Raw genomic sequence first — 18,583 nt, 5'->3', positions numbered from 1 at the left:
ATCATGAATAGTCGCAGTTGTGCAAGTGCTGTGACCATTTCTAAAATTTATTATGGGGATTACACACAAAATCACACAATGTAACATTTTCAAATGTGTTATGAATGCCTCCCAGAATCCAATTCAAATCCTAGGTTACCAAATAAGCCTGAACAAATCCCCCACATTGAGTTCTTCCTCCTTTGAAGACTTGAGAGGTCCGGTCTGCAGGGCAGGTTTTACCACGCCACGCAGACACCTCAGCACACAGAGGAGAAGCCTATATGGCTAGGTGGAAAGAGACAGAGCAAGAGAGCAGGGTGGTGGTCTGATAATGATAGTCTTTATTTGCAAATACTTTTTTAATTACTTCCAAGACAGTGTGGAGGTAGAGACGAAACAGGGATATGATATTATATACGTCAGATTTAATTATTTAGCAATGAAATCAAAATATAACATCAATTAAGAGTTATATCAAGTTGTAAACTGAGGACATTTATTATAAAAAAAAACAGCTAGTGATGTGTCTTTGAAGAAAACTATCTAGATTGTGTGAAGACGAGCTCTTTGCACAGTTCAAGTTTAACCTTGAAGCAGCAGAGTCTTCTCCCGTCTTATATTTGTCCTTGTCGGTTTTTCCACCAGTCTTGACTTTGCCTCCTCATTGATGATCTGACGGCGAGTGTGTTTAATTGCATCCGTTTGTTTGTTGGCGAACTCCTGCACAAACACAACACAAACAATTATGGCACTAATTAAAAGGCATGTCATATTAATGGAAAGAGCAAACACACATAGTCTTGGCATTGCTGAGGCACCATATTTGAATTCACAGAGAAGATGTGTGCGGAAAATAAACCCATAATTTCATGATCAGTGCACCTTTTCATTACAGAAATACAGCCTTAAAAAATTTGAATACAGACTCATTCAACGGCATAAGCATTTCCTATAATCATTTTAAGCAAAACTTTGAACCAAAACTTGTTACATTGTGAATAATTGCAGAGATAAAATCCCAGATGTAGAATGCTGCCTGCATGGTGAATCTGTCTGTGTGCCTCTGTGTCAGTAAACTCTTCCCAAACTGACAATTAATGGGGTTTCTCCCCCTTTAATCCCTGGGGAGGAGACTGAATGTGTTTTGATGACCTCTAGGGTCAGTTACATGTTACATTACACAAAGGTTTAGCTCCTTTGTGATAAGGGGACAGCATGGAGAAAGCCCTCTGTTTAGACACCTTGCTCACTACGCATAGCACCTTTTTTCGTAAAGCAGCAGCAGCGGGCGGCGGCGGCAGCAATGTATCCATCAAACCTGCCAGGCTAATTAAAATACAGCTTGTGATTATCCTACTTCAGTTCATCTCGCTCTCTTTCTGTCACCCACACACTCACAACCAAACAAATGCCGCATATCTATCCACAATAATTACCTTCTATATCCAGGTTTTTTAAAAAGAGGATAGGGACACCCGTTTTTTTCTCACTAACTTTGCTTAGTGCTATACATACACATGACCCTAAATTAAATAGTAATGAATACAAAAAACATTATCACTACATTTGTATGAAAGCTTTTTTAATTTTTCTGTCAAAATAATGAGTGAGATATATGATTCTGTAAACAGAGATTAGTTTTAAAGTGTTTGCAAGTTGTACAGATCTAACTTTCTGTGTTAAATTAAAAAAAGGAAATAAGGGGTAAACAATAAACCAAGTTGAAAAAGGAAACGATAAAGTACTGGGTACCAAAATACTTTTTTTATTGTCAAAACATAATATTGACATAAACCCCAGACACAGAGGGAAAAGCTTTTCCTTGACAGTACAGATTATCAGCATTTCGATATGAATTGGCTTTATTGGATTTTATTCCCTTTTTTTCTGGCTCTTTTTTTAAGCTCAGAATGAATTCCACCAACACATTCCTCATCTTCAGCCATGCGAATATCAAACAAGGAGGGAACATGGCAGAGCAGAGGAGAGGAAAGCCTAAATAGTTAGAAGATGTAGCTATATGTAGGCCTGTAAATATGCAGCTTTTTATTAAGACAACTCACAATCATTTTGCAAAAAAATTAATTAATTAAAACCTCATGCTGTTGTGGTTTTATTTGTACTATTTTATTTTACAAAACACATTCTATAATTTGTTTCCTATTTCTTTTTATGCCTGGATAAGGCGCAGAGGAGGGAGAGAAGTAATTATCCAATAATAATAAGATTTTTCTTTTTAAGGCTATCAAACAAAGGTCAAGCAGGCCTGTCCAATGTATTAGCAAATATGTATAGGCTACGCATTAACTGGTAGAAATCACAGGTTGGAGGCCTGGCGAAATCCTCACCCTCAGGTTGAGTGTAGCAGAGGCGGAGATAAAAGCCGTCGTCGTCAATTAGCCGGGAGTCAGTGGGAGCGCTGCTCGCCAGAGGCGTTTAACTCCTTCTCCCTTTAAACGTCCTTTTAAGATACAAAGTCCCTGTGGAGGGCCTGGCTTTACAGTTTAATAAATTATTTAGCTATTTAAACGGTGAGATCCAGCAGATAACAGCATCACACGTCATGATTTTCCACTGCAGCAGTTACAAAGTCTCCCGTTAGAGTAAATTACCATGCAGCTGATAGAATATAAGGAAATAGTCTTTTTTTTTTAAATGCGGTTTTAATTGCAAGCTGATTGTCCCTTTGTTGCATTCTGAGACTATAAAGTTGGTCTTGTGGGCTCTACCTGTTGTGGCGTCAAAGTAAAAGAATATAAAACATTTTTAGGAGCTACACTTCTGGTAATTTAAACTTATATGATGCTAAATATGATGATTTGTGGATGGAGTCTGGTGGAGTCTGCTGCAGTAAAAATGTGGGAAGGCTAAACGGTGACCTTTGTGATTGTCATAAAGCAAAACAGCAACGTTATTAAAAATCCACAAGGCTTAATCTTTACACCCGTCTGAAGCTGTCGGGTTGGATATATTACATGAATTTATTTCAGAAAAATATAAAAACATAAATAAGTGAGTTTAGGCTACGTGATTTCACTCCATTTTTTTCATTCTAATAGATGACAAAATACATCTGTACTATCCGGAATAAATAAACAAACAAAAACACGTAAAAAAAAACAAACAAACAGGGATACCTGAACGGGTTGCAGTTCCTCTCCTCCAAACAGGCAGACTCACAGCAAAACTTTTCCTCTGCTGAGATCAAATCTCATGTTTAGCTGTTAAATAAAATCCAGGGATATGATCCATTCATCCGCTTCCACTGATCGAAATCTGTCAAAAGAGATGTCACTGAGTTTGTGTAAAGTTGATATGGTGTACCAGTTTGTGTGAGCCCCAGCAGGCTGCAGCTCGGAGTGAAAACCAGTTTCCCCAGCAGCTGTCACTGCACCTTTGACTCATGGCCTTCCACTGGAGTCACAGAGAGAGGCAAATGACGATTCATAAAACCCACGGTCTGCCTGTGTTTATAAATCTAAATCAATATTCAAATCTGTTTGAAGTGAGCGGGTGTGTCCGTGCAAGCGCGCAGTGTGTGTGACTGTGTGTGTGTGTGTGTGTGTGTGAGTGTGTGTGAGTGTGTGTAGGTGTTCCACAAAGCCTCTTAAGATGATACATTTACCAAGCCGTGACAAAAACCCTCAGCATATTATTTTGAGATGGGCACGCAGGTTCAAAATTCAAGTGACATAGAGGAAGCTTATTTGTCTCGTGCAGCCTGTGGGTCCTCCAGTAAATATGAAATAAGACGAATCCTGAACTAAATGGCTATTATATGGATAACAACAAATGAAAAAATGCATTATTGTTATTACCATTTGTGATTATTATTATTATTATTATTATTATTATTATTATTATTATTATTATTATTACAAACGATAACAATGTTACAACACAAAACCTCAAAAATGCACTTTCTTGTAAATCAAATCTAAAATAAAACAGGCCTACCTTCTTCACGTTTCTCTTTTATGTTCTTTCACATTTTGCTGAACATGTGTCAGGTGAAATAAGAGAAAGTAGCTCTGCTTGTCTCCAACTGCACAGCCGGCCTTTCTCTGCCTTCTCCCCTGTCATTTCTCCTGATCCCTGGGTGTAGATACACTGCAGGTCCCGGTGCCTGTAAGTCCTCGGCTGCTCGGTTCCTCTCGGTGGGAACTCCCCTGCAGATATTCTGGGTGTATTTTGGTGCAGGCCTGTATGAGGCGGATGGGAGCAGACTGGCTGGCTCTGTGGACGGGAGGACAGTTTTAAGAAAATAAGTCCCTCTAAATCCCCTTTTTTGCGACGCGCTGGAATGTGAGAGGACGGTGCAGCCTTCACACGAGAGCCCTTTTTTCTTCCTGTCTTTTTGTCACAGATTTATTTTTCTTTCCAATGTTTAACTCTTTTATACAACATACAGACATGTGAACACTAGAAACTTACATTTTATTTATACAATAAAGTCTTCAATTTCGTGTTAAGGCGCTTTAATATTCCTCGATTGTCTGGAACTATTTTCATTTCTGATTTTAAAAACAGAAACAACAACATTTTTGGTTGACTTTGATGCGCACTCAATGACAATGATGATGCACGTTTGAGTATGTATTCACAGCACTACTGTACATACATTATATTTTCAGAAAACGCTTTATTTGAGCATATATTTCCCCTCTCACCAACACAGCCTTCATGCAACTTTCCCCAGTTTAACGCATGCACTGGATAACGGGGATGCCAAATATAAAATGTAACAAAAAGGTGACTAAACTGACTTTTCCTTGGTTTAAAACCCACTTCTCGTCATCCACCGGCATAGCGTTTATTTATTATCAATGCACCCTCTCTGCGGTGGGATGGGGATGTTGTCAGTCGCCCTCTCGCTGCCATTGGCTGAGGACTGTGCGTCAAATAAGTAGCTGGAGACATTTGTTTCCCAGAAAGAAAAAAAAGGGAGGAAAAAAAACCCTCATCCTCCCCACCGGTGTGAGAGACGGAGACAGAGACAGACCTCAGCTCAGTCCTGCGGCTCTCATTGGCTGGCAGTTTGTACAAAATCCAACTCAAACCACTTCACTCACAACACACCAACAAATCCTAAAGGCGTACATGCAGCCTCCTCCATCACTCCTCAGCCTTCGCACCGATTCAAAACCCGAAGCAGCCGCTCCATCTTTAACTTTTATTCCCACAGTTGTTCTGTCTCTGAAGACGGCTGCTCCTGCTTTCGGTGGGTTGCGGTTTTTTTTTTATCCGCCAGGACGTCCTTAATCTGCACTGAGTTTTATTATTTCTCCTGGAGGAAACCGAGCAGACAAAGAACTTTACAGTCGTCGATAGCAGGGTAAGTTTAACTTTTATTATTAATAATACTATTTATATTACTATTAATAGGCTATTATTATTATTAGCCTATATCGAAATAATGAATCGCAGTACAGTAAAATTAATAACAAATTAGAAGCCTATGGGAAATCACAACTTTTCTAAAACCAAATTTAAAATGCTTATAAAATCATTAAAAAAAAGAAGGAATACAACGTTTAAACACTGCTGCTGGTGCTAAAATAAAACCCACTAAGACACTGAAAGAAATGCCAGTCAGAGGGTTTTAGGCTGTTTAGTGGCATCAAATTGCAGATGATGGCTGACCACACTTAAACTCAGTCTATTATTTATTTGAGCAGAGTACAGAGTCACTAAGTGTGAGTTTGGTCATCAAACCCTTTTAGATGAACATCAATCTGATCGTATATGATGTAAATGCACACAGAGCATCCGGTAATTACAGTAGCAAACTGGTGAAGTTAGGCTACACCATGATCATATCTGCATATGGAAACAAAGGCAGATCAAAAGCTAAATTAAAACTTTTCTGATACCAGAATTGCCTTTTTCATTATAGCATGATTAAGTGAGGTCATGTTTTTACCCATTTCACACTCTCATTGACTGAAGCTAGTGCTGCTACCGAGGACACAGAGTTCACTCAGGGAAGTTTCTGCTCAAAAGGACACCCACATTTATGTCAAATCGCACAGTGAGTCCTCGCCGTAAATTCACAGACGCAATAATGCAAAATAAATTGATATAGGTTATTGTGGAGAGGCGAGGCTGAAAGCTGCAGTGAAGAGAAAGAACATTTGGGCCTTTTATCGATCTAAATGTGTCGGGACCTTTTCTCTCTGCCTCCAGAGAGGAATATTGTGAAGGACAATAAACCAACAGGTCACATGATTAATTTATTTAGGTTCTAGTGACAGATTATGCGTCTAAATTGGCATTTTAGCCCGATTAGCTGTACATTTCCACGAATTTAATTTCTCCCCTGTAGTTAAAACCATTTTATATTTTTATATAAGTGCTGCGTTAGACTAAAATATACAGCAAGATCACAATTAATTTACGTAAATGTGCAGAAGAAATTATTATAGCTGCTGCTGATTTGCAGCATCGAGCCTGGAGCACGTTGGACTGACTTGATGCCAAACTGCAGCTCCACTTAGATGCCACTCGGATTATCTCGTTAATTCATCAACAGAAAAACATTTATCATAATTAATTCTTGGACAGGGTGATTATTATTGAGCGGGTGGGTGCAACTGGTAGACGGGTCGGTTTTAAGTGTGACAGATTGGGATGAGGGGGTTAAAACCGTTGGATATTGAAAAAAAAAATGCAACTAATCAAGACGCGCAGTGGGGATGACGGGTGAGGGTCACTGCAGTTGTAGTGACAGCGATCACACATTTACCAATCAACTTCGCAGAGCACTTTTATTTCTGTTTAAATAACTGAAACAATTACGTGTTTAATATGGCGGGTTTTTTTGTTTTTACTGAATTTGAGCGTCTCGGCATCAGATAATCTCGTGTTTTATTAATTACACGAGATTTATTAAATTGCATTGAAAATTCAGGCCAATCATGTAAAATATAAAAAGTCATTTTAATTAGTTTCTTAACGACAGAGAAAAATATTTCAAAGGTTGGTCATCATAAATCAGGAAGTAGGTTTGAAAACTGATTATTTAAGTTGACTACGTATTTCATAGACATCCATGACATCAAATCAGTCTCTTCTTTTACTTCCCCACTGCCTTCGACTTCTTTCAATTCCCCTTAGTTTTTGTTTATATCTACAACCACAATTTTAGATAAGGTAGAGCCAAACAGAGAATAAAATAGAGCCAAAGGCGCAGAAAGACTTTAGGGGTTTGTTGAGTGTGTTTGTTTTTTTCTTTCTTTAGTTTAACAGCTTGGGCAGTTTAAAAAGTTCCTACATCACATTTTATTGTGCCTTGTTGGAGTTATAGTGCCGGTGTATTACTTTGTGTGTGTGTGTGTGTGTGTGTGTGTGTGTGTGTGTGTGTGAGTGTGAGTGAGTTGAGTGAGAGAGAGAGAGGGGGGGGGGGGGGTATAGAGTTGAGGACAGCTGGAGATGTGTTTTTTGAGGAGAGCCGTGCGTTTTGAAGAGGGCTTATTTCGCGACAGTGCCATGTAAACAGACCTAATATCTCTTCACACGGTGCACCTTCATCGATGTCTTCTTCTCTTTTGTCGTTTTTGGAACAGGTGCCCTGTGTAACACGGACCACACGGCGAACAGAGGACACCAAGTACACCTCGAGAGCTCCATCCATTTTCAAAATTTTTTCCAACTTCAGCCCTCAGACAAACATTAGCATGATGTCGTATCTAAAGCAACCACCTTACACAGTCAATGGCCTCAGCTTAACTACTTCCGGAATGGATCTTTTGCATCCATCAGTGGGCTATCCAGGTAGGTTTGAACTTTTTGAAGAATAAATAAATGAAAGAACAGGACCTATTTCAAAACGTCTACATCTGATAATAACTTCTACATTTTTGGGGAGATAAATCAGAAATCAAACATATTAGATTACATCGGCTATTTTACCAAACCAAACCGTCCAACGACTTGGAGGGAACAGAAGTCTGGTATTGCATGATTTAATTTTAGATGTGCCTTTTGAATGAGTTACTGACAAATTGCTTTGATTTTTGCTTAAACTGCATCACATTAGACTAAAGTATGTGAAAAGGTACAATTGCCATCGGCATTTAAGTCTCACATGACTCGTGCGTAATTGCGCACAAAAACAAAAATCTATGATTCTGTTATAGATCTGCCTTTGAATGCTTGATCTTTTTAGTTGATTTTTTAAATGGATACATGAGTAACATCATTTAATTGATTTACATTTCCGTTTTACTTGCAGCAACGCCACGGAAGCAGAGGCGAGAGAGGACTACTTTTACGCGCGCACAGCTCGACGTTTTGGAGGCGTTGTTCGCCAAAACTCGGTACCCGGACATATTCATGCGCGAAGAGGTGGCACTGAAAATCAATCTACCTGAGTCCCGAGTACAAGTGAGTTAACCAGAACATTAACAATATTTGGAAAATGATTCCATGTGCATAAATATTTTAGGTATAAAAAAAAGACACCGAAACAAAAGTGGCACTTTTGCCAAACAAATGCAAACACGTTTGAATGATTAAATCGCAACTGCATGAATTAACAATGTGAAACAAAATGTTTATGTAGGCTACGCTTACATCTCATTTGGGGGGGCTCGAATGAAAATGTTTTTTTTTTTTTTTTAAATCTATTTTATATCTGCACTGTGAGAAACATTCATCTTAACCCGTGACTGACAGAAGGCCTACATCTGAGGCTTAGCATTTTGTCTGCCTGAAATCAAGTGGAAAACTTTTGCCAGTGGGGTGAGATAATTCCACTTAAGGACAGATTCCTGTTTCGAGAATTTGAGCAATGAAATGAGACCGATCAGTCCACTGGTACCAAAAACTTGGCTTGAGAAAAAATCTAGAAACATCTTGATTTCAAAACAAATGAAATAAATCTTCTTTCCACATGGACTAGATAAAAAGGGGGCTATTACTTACAGTGCGAAAATATTTAACTAGCTCTAGGTCATATTCCAGAAACGTAGATGTTGGGTTATATTAACACTATAAGTAAGGGATATCAAAATTAGCATGTACCAATAGACTATGTGACTCTTGCAGGTTTGGTTTAAGAACCGGCGGGCAAAGTGTCGCCAGCAGCAGCAGCAGCAGCAGAACGGGGGCCAGAACAAAGTGCGACCAGCCAAAAAGAAAAGTTCCCCAACCAGAGAAGTGAGCTCAGAGAGCGGGGCCAGCGGTCAGTTCACGCCCCCAACCAGTACCACCACAGTTCCCGCCATCTCAACCAGCACCGCCCCGGTGTCCATTTGGAGCCCGGCGTCCATCTCTCCGCTCTCAGACCCCCTGTCTACCTCCTCCTCCTGCATGCAGAGGTCCTATCCCATGACCTACACCCAGGCCTCGAGCTACAGCCAGGGCTACGCCGGCTCGACGTCCTACTTCGGCGGCATGGACTGCGGCTCTTACCTCACTCCCATGCACCACCAGTTGTCAGGGCCTGGTTCAACTCTCAGTCCGATGAGCACAAACGCGGTCACAAGCCATCTGAACCAGTCCCCGGCGTCCCTCTCCACCCAGGGCTACGGGACGTCCGGCCTGGGCTTCAACTCCACTGCAGACTGCTTGGATTATAAGGACCAAGCGGCGTCGTGGAAGCTGAACTTCAATGCCGATTGCTTGGATTATAAGGATCAAACATCCTCGTGGAAATTCCAGGTCCTGTGAACAGAGCAATCAGCTGTCAAAAAAGTGCACAAACAGTGACGATCACATCAGACACAGCGCTGCCATCCCTCAACAAAACACATCGGACTGGTTCAAATGTCAGCCGGGCTCGGCGAGGCAGGGCTCTCAGGGGCCTCGAGGTTTTGGCATGATGGTCTTTGGTCCTCCAAGAGGAGAGGTTTAATTTATTTTACCACTGGCAACGAGATTCTTTCCCCCTGTTCATTCACAGGTTGTAGCCCCTTATCCATGTCTGTCAGTGTGTGCCTCTATGCGTAAAAAACACCTGTTGAGGACAACACAGATAAACGCCACAGCCACGGAACTAATGTTTATCCAAGAACAAAACTCTTGTTAATTCTGCTGGTGAAGTGTTCGGGGTGGACAGACCTCCTTTAAGCTTCTTACACAACTTTGCCAACCTGCTGGCAGAGAGACACGAGGACGGTGTGTGGACATGGATGCACTACTTTATTTAAGAAAAAAAAGTGTTTATAAGGAATCAATATGTAGTTTCTAAGAGACAATCAGTGTGTGTCTTATATAAATGGTACATATGTGTTTTTTTTTTATCTGTGCTAGCCTTCGAAACTGTGATCTGTTGTATTGTATGCAATTTGTGAGCCCCCCTCGCATCAGACTCTGCTGTGATTTTAATAGATTTCTAACTTTTTTTGAACAACGAAAGATGCTAATGGTTAAACGACCGGCATCACAAAGAGAGACGAGACTTTCCTAAGCACATGGTAGTAATAAAATCAAGGGTTAGCCACACTGGAAATGACTCTCGGCTGCTGAGAGCTCCACACTTGCTCCCCCTCCACTGATCTCAATACACGGTGATTGTGGATCCTTTACTGGCTCCAAAGATGGTGTGACCTCACCGCTGAAAAGACATGAATAAAGGTCCTGTGAGCTTACTCTTTCATCAAGGGACGATCTGTGTGTGTGTGTGTGTGTGTGTGTGTGCGCGCGCGCGTGGAGAGAGTGGGAAATGGAGAATGAACAGTGTCAGTGCTGTGTGCAAAACTAATCGTGGGTATTTTTTTCAGATGGTTTATTTGAGTTACATGAATATTCTTAATCACTTCCACCAAAAATTTGACATTTTGCCAAATGAAATAACAATACTAGCCTAAAAACGAATAAAACGTATAATAATGACTTTAATTTTTATTTTAGACAGGCCTCACTTTAAAAATACTATTTAAATATATATTTGGGGGGAAATAAAAAAAAAAGATCCATGCATTTAATGAAAACAAGGTGGCATATTTTCACATAGGCTAGTGGAGGCAGTTTTGCAGGTGGTAATTGGGCCAATAATTGCCGTTTCACTGGCGACCAAACTCAGTTTCTTCATGCATAGTTACTCCAACTTATGTGACATAACACACCATGGATTTAAATGACCTTGCTCATACCTTCCGTTTTGTAATTCTTATTTTTAAACCCACCCGATGCTCACTGTAATGTGGGAGGATACATCCAAAAATTCTGTTCAAGCTCTGTTAACGAAAAATTGCCGAATTTGACAAATGTTGTCATAAAAAATTAATATGGGGTTATAATTTATTCTAGCTCTGCTCAGGTTTGTTCCTTTCTTAGTTTCCGGCAGTTCAGTTCGGATAGTCTCAACAAAGAGAGTGTGCGGCTTGAGAAAGCAGTGTTTAATCCCGGCCTCCAAGAGATGTTAATCCCAATATTCTACCGGCGGGGGTTTCTCTGGGACTCATGGGCAGCAGTGGTCCAATTCAAAGCCCACCGCATGGGTTTACATGCCTGATCCCCAAATGTGCGCTCTAATACGAAGGCTAATATTTCATGTAACAAGACAAAACGTAAACGCATGTTGATGTTCAATTCATCTATGGAGAAACTGAATTGCATGTTATGTATGAACACTTCAGCAAAGCTTTAACTTCATAGGGATATTTAAACAGAAAAAAGGACTAAAATCACTGCTGAGTATAATTTTGTTGATGCTTTTTAGTAGCTGGCATAGGTGATGATTTAGGCTGTGTTAATACCCTGCTGTGTCGTGAATAAAAATAAGTAATCCAAGGTATAAACCTGCAGAAACCCGGCACTAAAACCTAAAAAGTTACTGCTTAAAGCAACATTGTGTGTTGTATTTTTTAACCTCAAGAAAAATCACCATAATATGGGCTATCAAGTTACTTGTATATTCTGTAAACTGCATCATAACCTTTTCACATATTTGCTGCACAAGGTAGGCTAATGGGGTTTATTTGCAAAAGCACCCTTCTGATTTTTTAATATTTTTAATTTCTCTTAACGGTAATTAAGTTGTTCCTTAACTCCATTGAAGTGCACAAGCGCGGCTACAACTTCTTAAACTACATTTGAGGAGTCAGAAGGTTTGTTTGCATTTACTTTTTTTTTTTCAAGTCCAACGCTGCTGTCAGCTTGGACGGCACGAGACAATAAAGTCAGAGCGGCTATGAGATCTGTAATGAGTCGACATGGCTCTGCAGCGGGCTAATTGTTAGAAGTCCAACATTCAATTAGGATCCTTGACATTGCCAATAATCTCTCTTTCATTGGAGTCTCCGCTAAAGGAGCACACTAATTAAAAGCGTTGCTTGAAATAATCGAAGCGTTAAAGAGAAGAGCGACTTTGATTCCACTCCTGCGTGGACAGAAAATAGGTGTGTGTGTGTGTGTGTGTGTGTGTGTGTGTGTGTGTGTGTGTGTGTGTGTGTGTGAAAGACGTAATCATGCAATAGGCCATATCCATAACTTATTCAAGGGTGAAATAGAAGTAGCTGTTTATATCCGGGTCCTGCCGGTGCCTGTGTTCGTTTAATTTCTCACACAGACCGATGTTAGCGTTATAATGTTCAAGAATCAATTATAACACTGCTGCACCAATGTAACGCCAAGTTTAGCAACACGCATATACATCGTTATGACGGTAAACAATGCAACAATTGAACTTGGAAACAATAGCTTAGGGTGACAGAAAGCTGAATATTCATGAGACGCGTCTCCTCTTGAGTGTCAACAACTCCTCCAGCCAGACTGCTGCAGCAAAAGCGGAAAAAGGTCACTTTCAAATGTCAGCTGTGAAAAAAACCCCCCTCCTATTTCTAACGACTGAGAGAGGCGCACCAAGTGACTGAAGCGAGGGAGAAGCATGAGAACACTTTGAAGACGGGAAGAGCTGGATCTGCCTCCTCAATACACTTAGGCCTATCTTTATCTGAATGAACATGCCCGACTGAAAAACATCATTATTGAAAATGCCATTAATGCTTCGAATAGCCTACCTCCAAGAAAAAGAACAATGGCTCATACAAACACGTGCCTCTCAGTATTAGTGTAATCACAAATTAAAAGTAATGTTAAGCTCAATGTAAAATGCTGATTAAACAATAGTTAATATGTTTAAGGTCCCTCTTACTTATAGGCGACTGGTTTAAAAACAAAGGGCCACAGTCCCTGTCATTTTAAATGTCCACTCTAAACAACATTTCACCCTAATCAATGGTCCCTGATAGCCAATACCAACTGACACACAATGGCTTCACCCAGCTTGTTATTGTAACCTTGGGGCCTCGTGTCTTCCAAGTGCACAAGTCATGAGGAGGATTAGACATCCGGCCTCCACAATACTTCATACGTACAATGAGTTTTAATCAAGAGCAAAGCAGTGCTAAGGCGCATATGGGCTCAACAGACGCTGCGTTAATCCCTCTTGGTTTTTGTCTAACAGCGGGCTGCGCAGCGCCCCTTGTCCCCTGGTCTGGTTGCTGTCCGGTCGGTCACAAACTGATCCTCCGCAAACATCGGCCTGTTGCAAAGCTGGTGGTTAAGGCCGCAACGCCTGCAGGGGGAGTGGGGGATTATTCCCCGAGTACGTGGTCCGATAATCAGTTATGAAAATGATATGAGAGCAGATTGAAGAAGAGATCTTATTTACAAATCTCACAAAAAAAACAGGCTGGTATAGTTAGGATGTAGCGATAACGAGAGCATGACTCCCTCAAGGTTTTCCCTGTAAAAGTCTGAAGGTGTTTTCCCCCAAAACCAACTAATCCAAGTCAAAATACAATCTTGCAGGGGAACTTTAAATGAACATAAGGCGTTAACTATTGATGATGAAAAGGCAAAGAAAGCTAGTCTATTACTGAGAAAAAGAAAAAGAGATTATTAAAACTGCCCAGAAATGTGGAACAGTTTATTTAAATTGTAGAAATTAATTTATTGCTCTAAATTAAAAATAATCACCACATTGCTTTTAGATCTTACAACTTGTTTGATAGCTGCTTGATATTCAGTATATGTATGTGTATTTATTGCAAGACATTGTAATGACAATAAAAATAAAGGCAATAACATAATGATGTGGAAAATGTGCCAACAACTAATAAAAAACAAACAAAAATAAATAATATATTTTTAAGCTAATCCAACAGTATCCCCTTGAAAGTGCTTATCCAGGCTTAGTCGACATTTTCTGAAATTATTTAAGTTTCTGACATCATCAGTGAATTTGATAATCTTGTCAAAGATTAAATTAAAAGGGTTTTGTATAGCCTACATAATAACAGATTTAGATGTTTTAAAAAATGAAGTCTAAAGAGATTTGAAGTAAGCGCAGTAAAAAGCATGTTATTTTAATTTCTCAGACTGCTCACACAAATCCATGGATTTACAGAGATCCAAAACTGATAATGATACATAGCAGCTTGACTAGATGGAGGTCTGATGAAGCAAAGGGCCACACATTCTTTCCACACAAGTAAGCGTCGCTGAGTCTGTAAGATAACCTTAAAAACACTCAAAATACTTCACCGGTTCCTTCATTACCTGCAGTGATTTATTACCTCCTGTAGAAAACACATGAAAACACATTCTTATACTGTTCCAACTGTAAGGACTTTATTTCTTTCCCACATAAGTGCTCTTTAAAAAAAACTGTCTCACCAAATATGCCTAAACATTTGGCTTATGATGTTCATAAGCCCCACAGGACACAGAAGGCTTATCAGTTCATTAGCCACTTGATGGCCTATTTCAAGTTATAGTAGGTGGGAGGAGGGCGATGGATGAGGATACAACCATCCATTACTGAAGCATATTTTGTTGAGCTATTCAGGGGCACAGAAAAAAAACCTCAAACCCATAAGAAGATTACGAGATCTCAGCATATGTTAAAAAACACATTATTACTATGCTTTGGGTCGAGTTAATACCTAGTTGGTTAAAGCTCACATAGTCAGTACCAAAGAGGCTGTCCATTAGGACATTTATGCTTAAATTCTTTTGTTTGTTTTGAGAGTTTAGGACAATGCACTCAGTAAAAATCTTTTTTGCGAATGTTAAAGCAAAAATAACAAATATAGTCAGTAAATTTATGCTTGGTGAAAGTAATAACGCATTTAAATGTTGAAATTTAGCGGTAATGTACTTTAAACTTGCTTTCAAAACTCCTTGGATTAAATAGTCCCCAGCCATTAATAAAAATCTCCTTATGAGACAAATGAAAATGTTTTCATAGTGGATTATGCATCAACCTAATGGCAATGTCCCCACACACAGCATGATGGTAAAGTGTAAAGGGGTGACATATTACAAGTATAATCGCCCCTAAATGACTAATGGTCATTAATAATGCTGTCCTAGAGCTCAAACAGACAATTTGGCCACTCAATATTAAATGGAACCATTTTAAGCCTCAACGTAAAAGGATAGTTCTCATTGTTGTTTCATGTGGTATGGTGCCAACCACTGCAAGCTACGGTTAGAAAACATTTCATTTCAATCATTCCCTTGACCTACAATAAACGTTATTTCGGCAATGGAAATATGTAGAGAAAGAAACTATTACTGCTGCAAAAAAATAAAACATTTTACACCTCAAAATGTGCTTCCATGTTGAAAAAGAAATCCTCAACAAATTGTCCAACTTCCTTTTGGTTTCTGAAATTTTGAACCACACCTCGTGGCCTTCTTCAGTGGATGGAGGGCCTCAGTTGTCATCAAGATGTCATGTCAGTCGTTCCTGCTATTCCCCCCAAAATTCAGTTGAAGGTAGGCGAAGAAATGTGGTTGAAAGCTCCGTAAAACAAGTAAATAATTAAAGACAGACATTATGTCAGGATTTTTTTTCAAGCTGCTGTTTCTAAGGTCAAGAATGAACCTTCAAACTCAAAATATTTCCACATGGTTTAGTACATTAAAGTTACAACATCAGGGCGTGTGGTCTGAGCCAAAGAACTGACGGACATACCCCACTGTAATCCCACTGAGCTGAAGCAAAGTGAGGATTCTGGGCATCAAATGTGAGTCAGAAACAATATAGTATATAACAAACTTCAGTAGTGGTATTTAACAACATTTACATAGTAAGCTTTTGATATTCTCTTCTGGCTTAATACTTACTTTCAACTGAAATTGGGGGAAATAGCAGGAACAACTGACATTTGACACCGCATGTAAGCCATGATCAAACTCCATAGTTAATGGCCTCAAACACACCTTTTGATCACAAATAGCTTACAAATTTAATGACTTCATGGTGAACGGAGCCAATTTCTCTCCATTCTGCCAGTATTCTCACCACAGGCTACACGGTATATCAAAAACAGCTACAGTGCATCGCAAAAGAAAAAAGTAACAATATCATTTACTAATTTCACATTAAACCCTGGCCGCATGAATTCAGCAATGTCAGTTAACTAATTCATAAAAGGCTTTCTCTGTGTGTAATTCACAATTACCAGCAATATAATACAACAATAATGGCGAATATCTAAACTATAGTACATGTAATTTCCCTGTTTCTACTGAGCCACATTATACTATATTTTTACCTGTGAAAGACCCACTTCTCTCCTCCTCACCAGGCCGCTGAGCCCACAAGACTCTTCATTGTAATGATTAACACAGGTGCATGTGATGAGGCCTCACTGATAATATACACCATTCTAACAAACACTCTATCTCTTAATCTTGTGCAAACACTGTTCTCTTGTTTAGTAGGCCTATAGGAGGAACCAAAAATTAATTAGCTGCATCCAACAGATTAGCGCTCAGAGACACCCACCCACCCCTTCTCCCACAAATGGACAGTAGTTAGACTATAGAGAGGGGAGGAAAGGAAAATCAGACCAAAGGCAGAATCTCCTCTTTGCTTATTTCAATATTTCATTGAGTGTTATACATCAATGAACTGTTTCAGGGTGTCATCGCGCAGAAGCTAAGCCTTTGGAATTCGTGGGCCGCAAGTGTATGCCTTCATCCAACGTGCCCTGAATACATGAAAGCAGGCATCTCTGTCACACAAGTTCAAAACATACTTCAACTTCTAGAAGCACCACATCCACAAGACTGAGCCACTTTTCTCCGGGCAGCACAGGAACTTTACTTTTCATTGAGGTTAAATATATTAAATGTCTGAGAGACACAAAAAATTTTTTTTATCTCTTTGATTATGTGTGTCATACACCTCTTTCTCTCCATTGGTTTTCTCTGTCTCCACTATCTGTAGTAAAGGCAAACACTTGTCATTTTTCTAGCTGCAAGTAGCTCCTCCATTTCTGTTGTGTACTGAATAGTGGGACAATGTGAAGAACAACTTTAAACCACACGCCAGACACAACAGATCTTTTTAACAGGAGATATTTTGGCATTCCATAGCAGAAAAGGCACAGCAACATTAAAAACGACTGCATTTAATTAGGTGAGCTAGTTCCAGGGTTCTGCTATTGTGCGTGCTGGCTCACTGGCAGGGCTTACTGGGGCACTTGATGGAACTGAGCTATCATTAATGACATTTATATACAAAGTCAAAATTATAATTATCTCCTATCCATCAGTCCTCTACTACCATATGTGACTGTTGGTTTACCATGTAACTGCTCATAAATGCCCAATAACAGCCCAAAGATGAGTCGCTCTTTTCTGTCTCCGCAGAAGATCCCAGAACAATAAATTATAACATAGCTGACATCTTGGAGAAAGTGCATAAAACACAACTTACTATGAGGCTATTAATTAAGAAAGCATCACATGGACACATGAACACAAACACAGCAACAGTTGCCTGTTGAAGAGATGATGCTTTAGGGCCTGAGAGCCAATATGGTCGTTAGGCAGAGACAAAAAGTGCTTTTCATAATGCAAGCCAAACATTTAATATGGTTTAAGGGTTAAAATATTCTGGGGATAGTCAGATCTCTCTTTCTTCTTATACAGCTAATTTGACAGTTTCAAAATCCCTCTATCTGTCTCTGATACATTTTACCTCTCTTAATCCCCACCCCCCCTCCCCCTCCCCCCTCCACCTGTTAGTCTGGGTTTGTATGCGTGCCTCCCTCTCTCCTGAGAGCATATGGAGCAGTGGCTGACCCAGGGAGTCGTTGAGTGTGGGGACAGATGCAGCTTCTTCTATCCCCTCCCCCCCCCCTTCCCCGTCCCCCTCTCCGTGCACCCGCCACGACCAGCTCTTCCCTCCGATCCACCTGTTTAGGTCACAGACCAGGGGGATGAGTGCCTGTGCGCGTGCCACACCAGCGGCTTGGCCACTGCCTTATTATCCCACCCAAGACAAAAGGGTATTTAGGGAGGCCGGCTGCCTGCCCAAGGGGAACACAATGCCATGAGGCTGGCAGGCCTCTGGACTCAGGGCCCGTCGATCACATGCCCGCTTTATGTGAATGAGCGTCAGGGGGCATCTGTTGCGTGTGTGTGTGTGTGTGCATATGCGTGTGTCTAACCTGAGGTATTATGCCAGACTTGGGGGCAGGAGACAAAGACGATGACGTGTGTGTGCATTTTTGTGTGTGTGTGAGAGGCAAAGGGGGGTACTTAAAAACAATTGCATCTATTATAATTAAATGAGGTCCACACTTGAATAGACTAACTAATAACAGGTCAACTTCTGCTGCTAATGAAATTC

At 40.1% G+C, this 18,583-nt stretch overlaps 1 protein-coding gene and 1 long non-coding RNA gene across 2 annotated transcripts; one reads left to right on the top strand and one right to left on the bottom strand.

Annotated features, from left to right (window-relative positions):
* Positions 1–300: 300 nt before the first annotated feature.
* Positions 301–9,529, bottom strand: LOC119909857. The gene is made up of 4 exons (XR_005445554.1): positions 9,397–9,529; positions 3,940–4,218; positions 3,120–3,258; positions 301–702 (listed from the first exon to the last, which is right to left on the bottom strand). It is a non-coding gene; the product is annotated as an uncharacterized LOC119909857 (long non-coding RNA).
* otx2b (orthodenticle homeobox 2b) lies at positions 4,978–12,365 on the top strand. The gene is made up of 4 exons (XM_038728105.1): positions 4,978–5,317; positions 7,548–7,755; positions 8,216–8,367; positions 9,031–12,365. The coding sequence occupies exons 2-4, from the start codon at positions 7,659–7,661 to the stop codon at positions 9,652–9,654; spliced, it is 873 nt and encodes a 290-aa protein (XP_038584033.1). The 5' UTR covers positions 4,978–5,317; positions 7,548–7,658; the 3' UTR covers positions 9,655–12,365.
* Positions 12,366–18,583: the final 6,218 nt, after the last annotated feature.

Source organism: Micropterus salmoides, unplaced genomic scaffold (assembly GCF_014851395.1).
Source record: "Micropterus salmoides isolate LMB-PRFRI ecotype aquatic unplaced genomic scaffold, ASM1485139v1 Ms_hic_scaffold_19, whole genome shotgun sequence".
Classification (NCBI taxonomy): Eukaryota; Metazoa; Chordata; class Actinopteri; order Centrarchiformes; family Centrarchidae; genus Micropterus; species Micropterus salmoides.
Note: the sequence above shows the minus strand (reverse complement) of the source record. Positions and strands in the feature narration are given on the sequence as shown.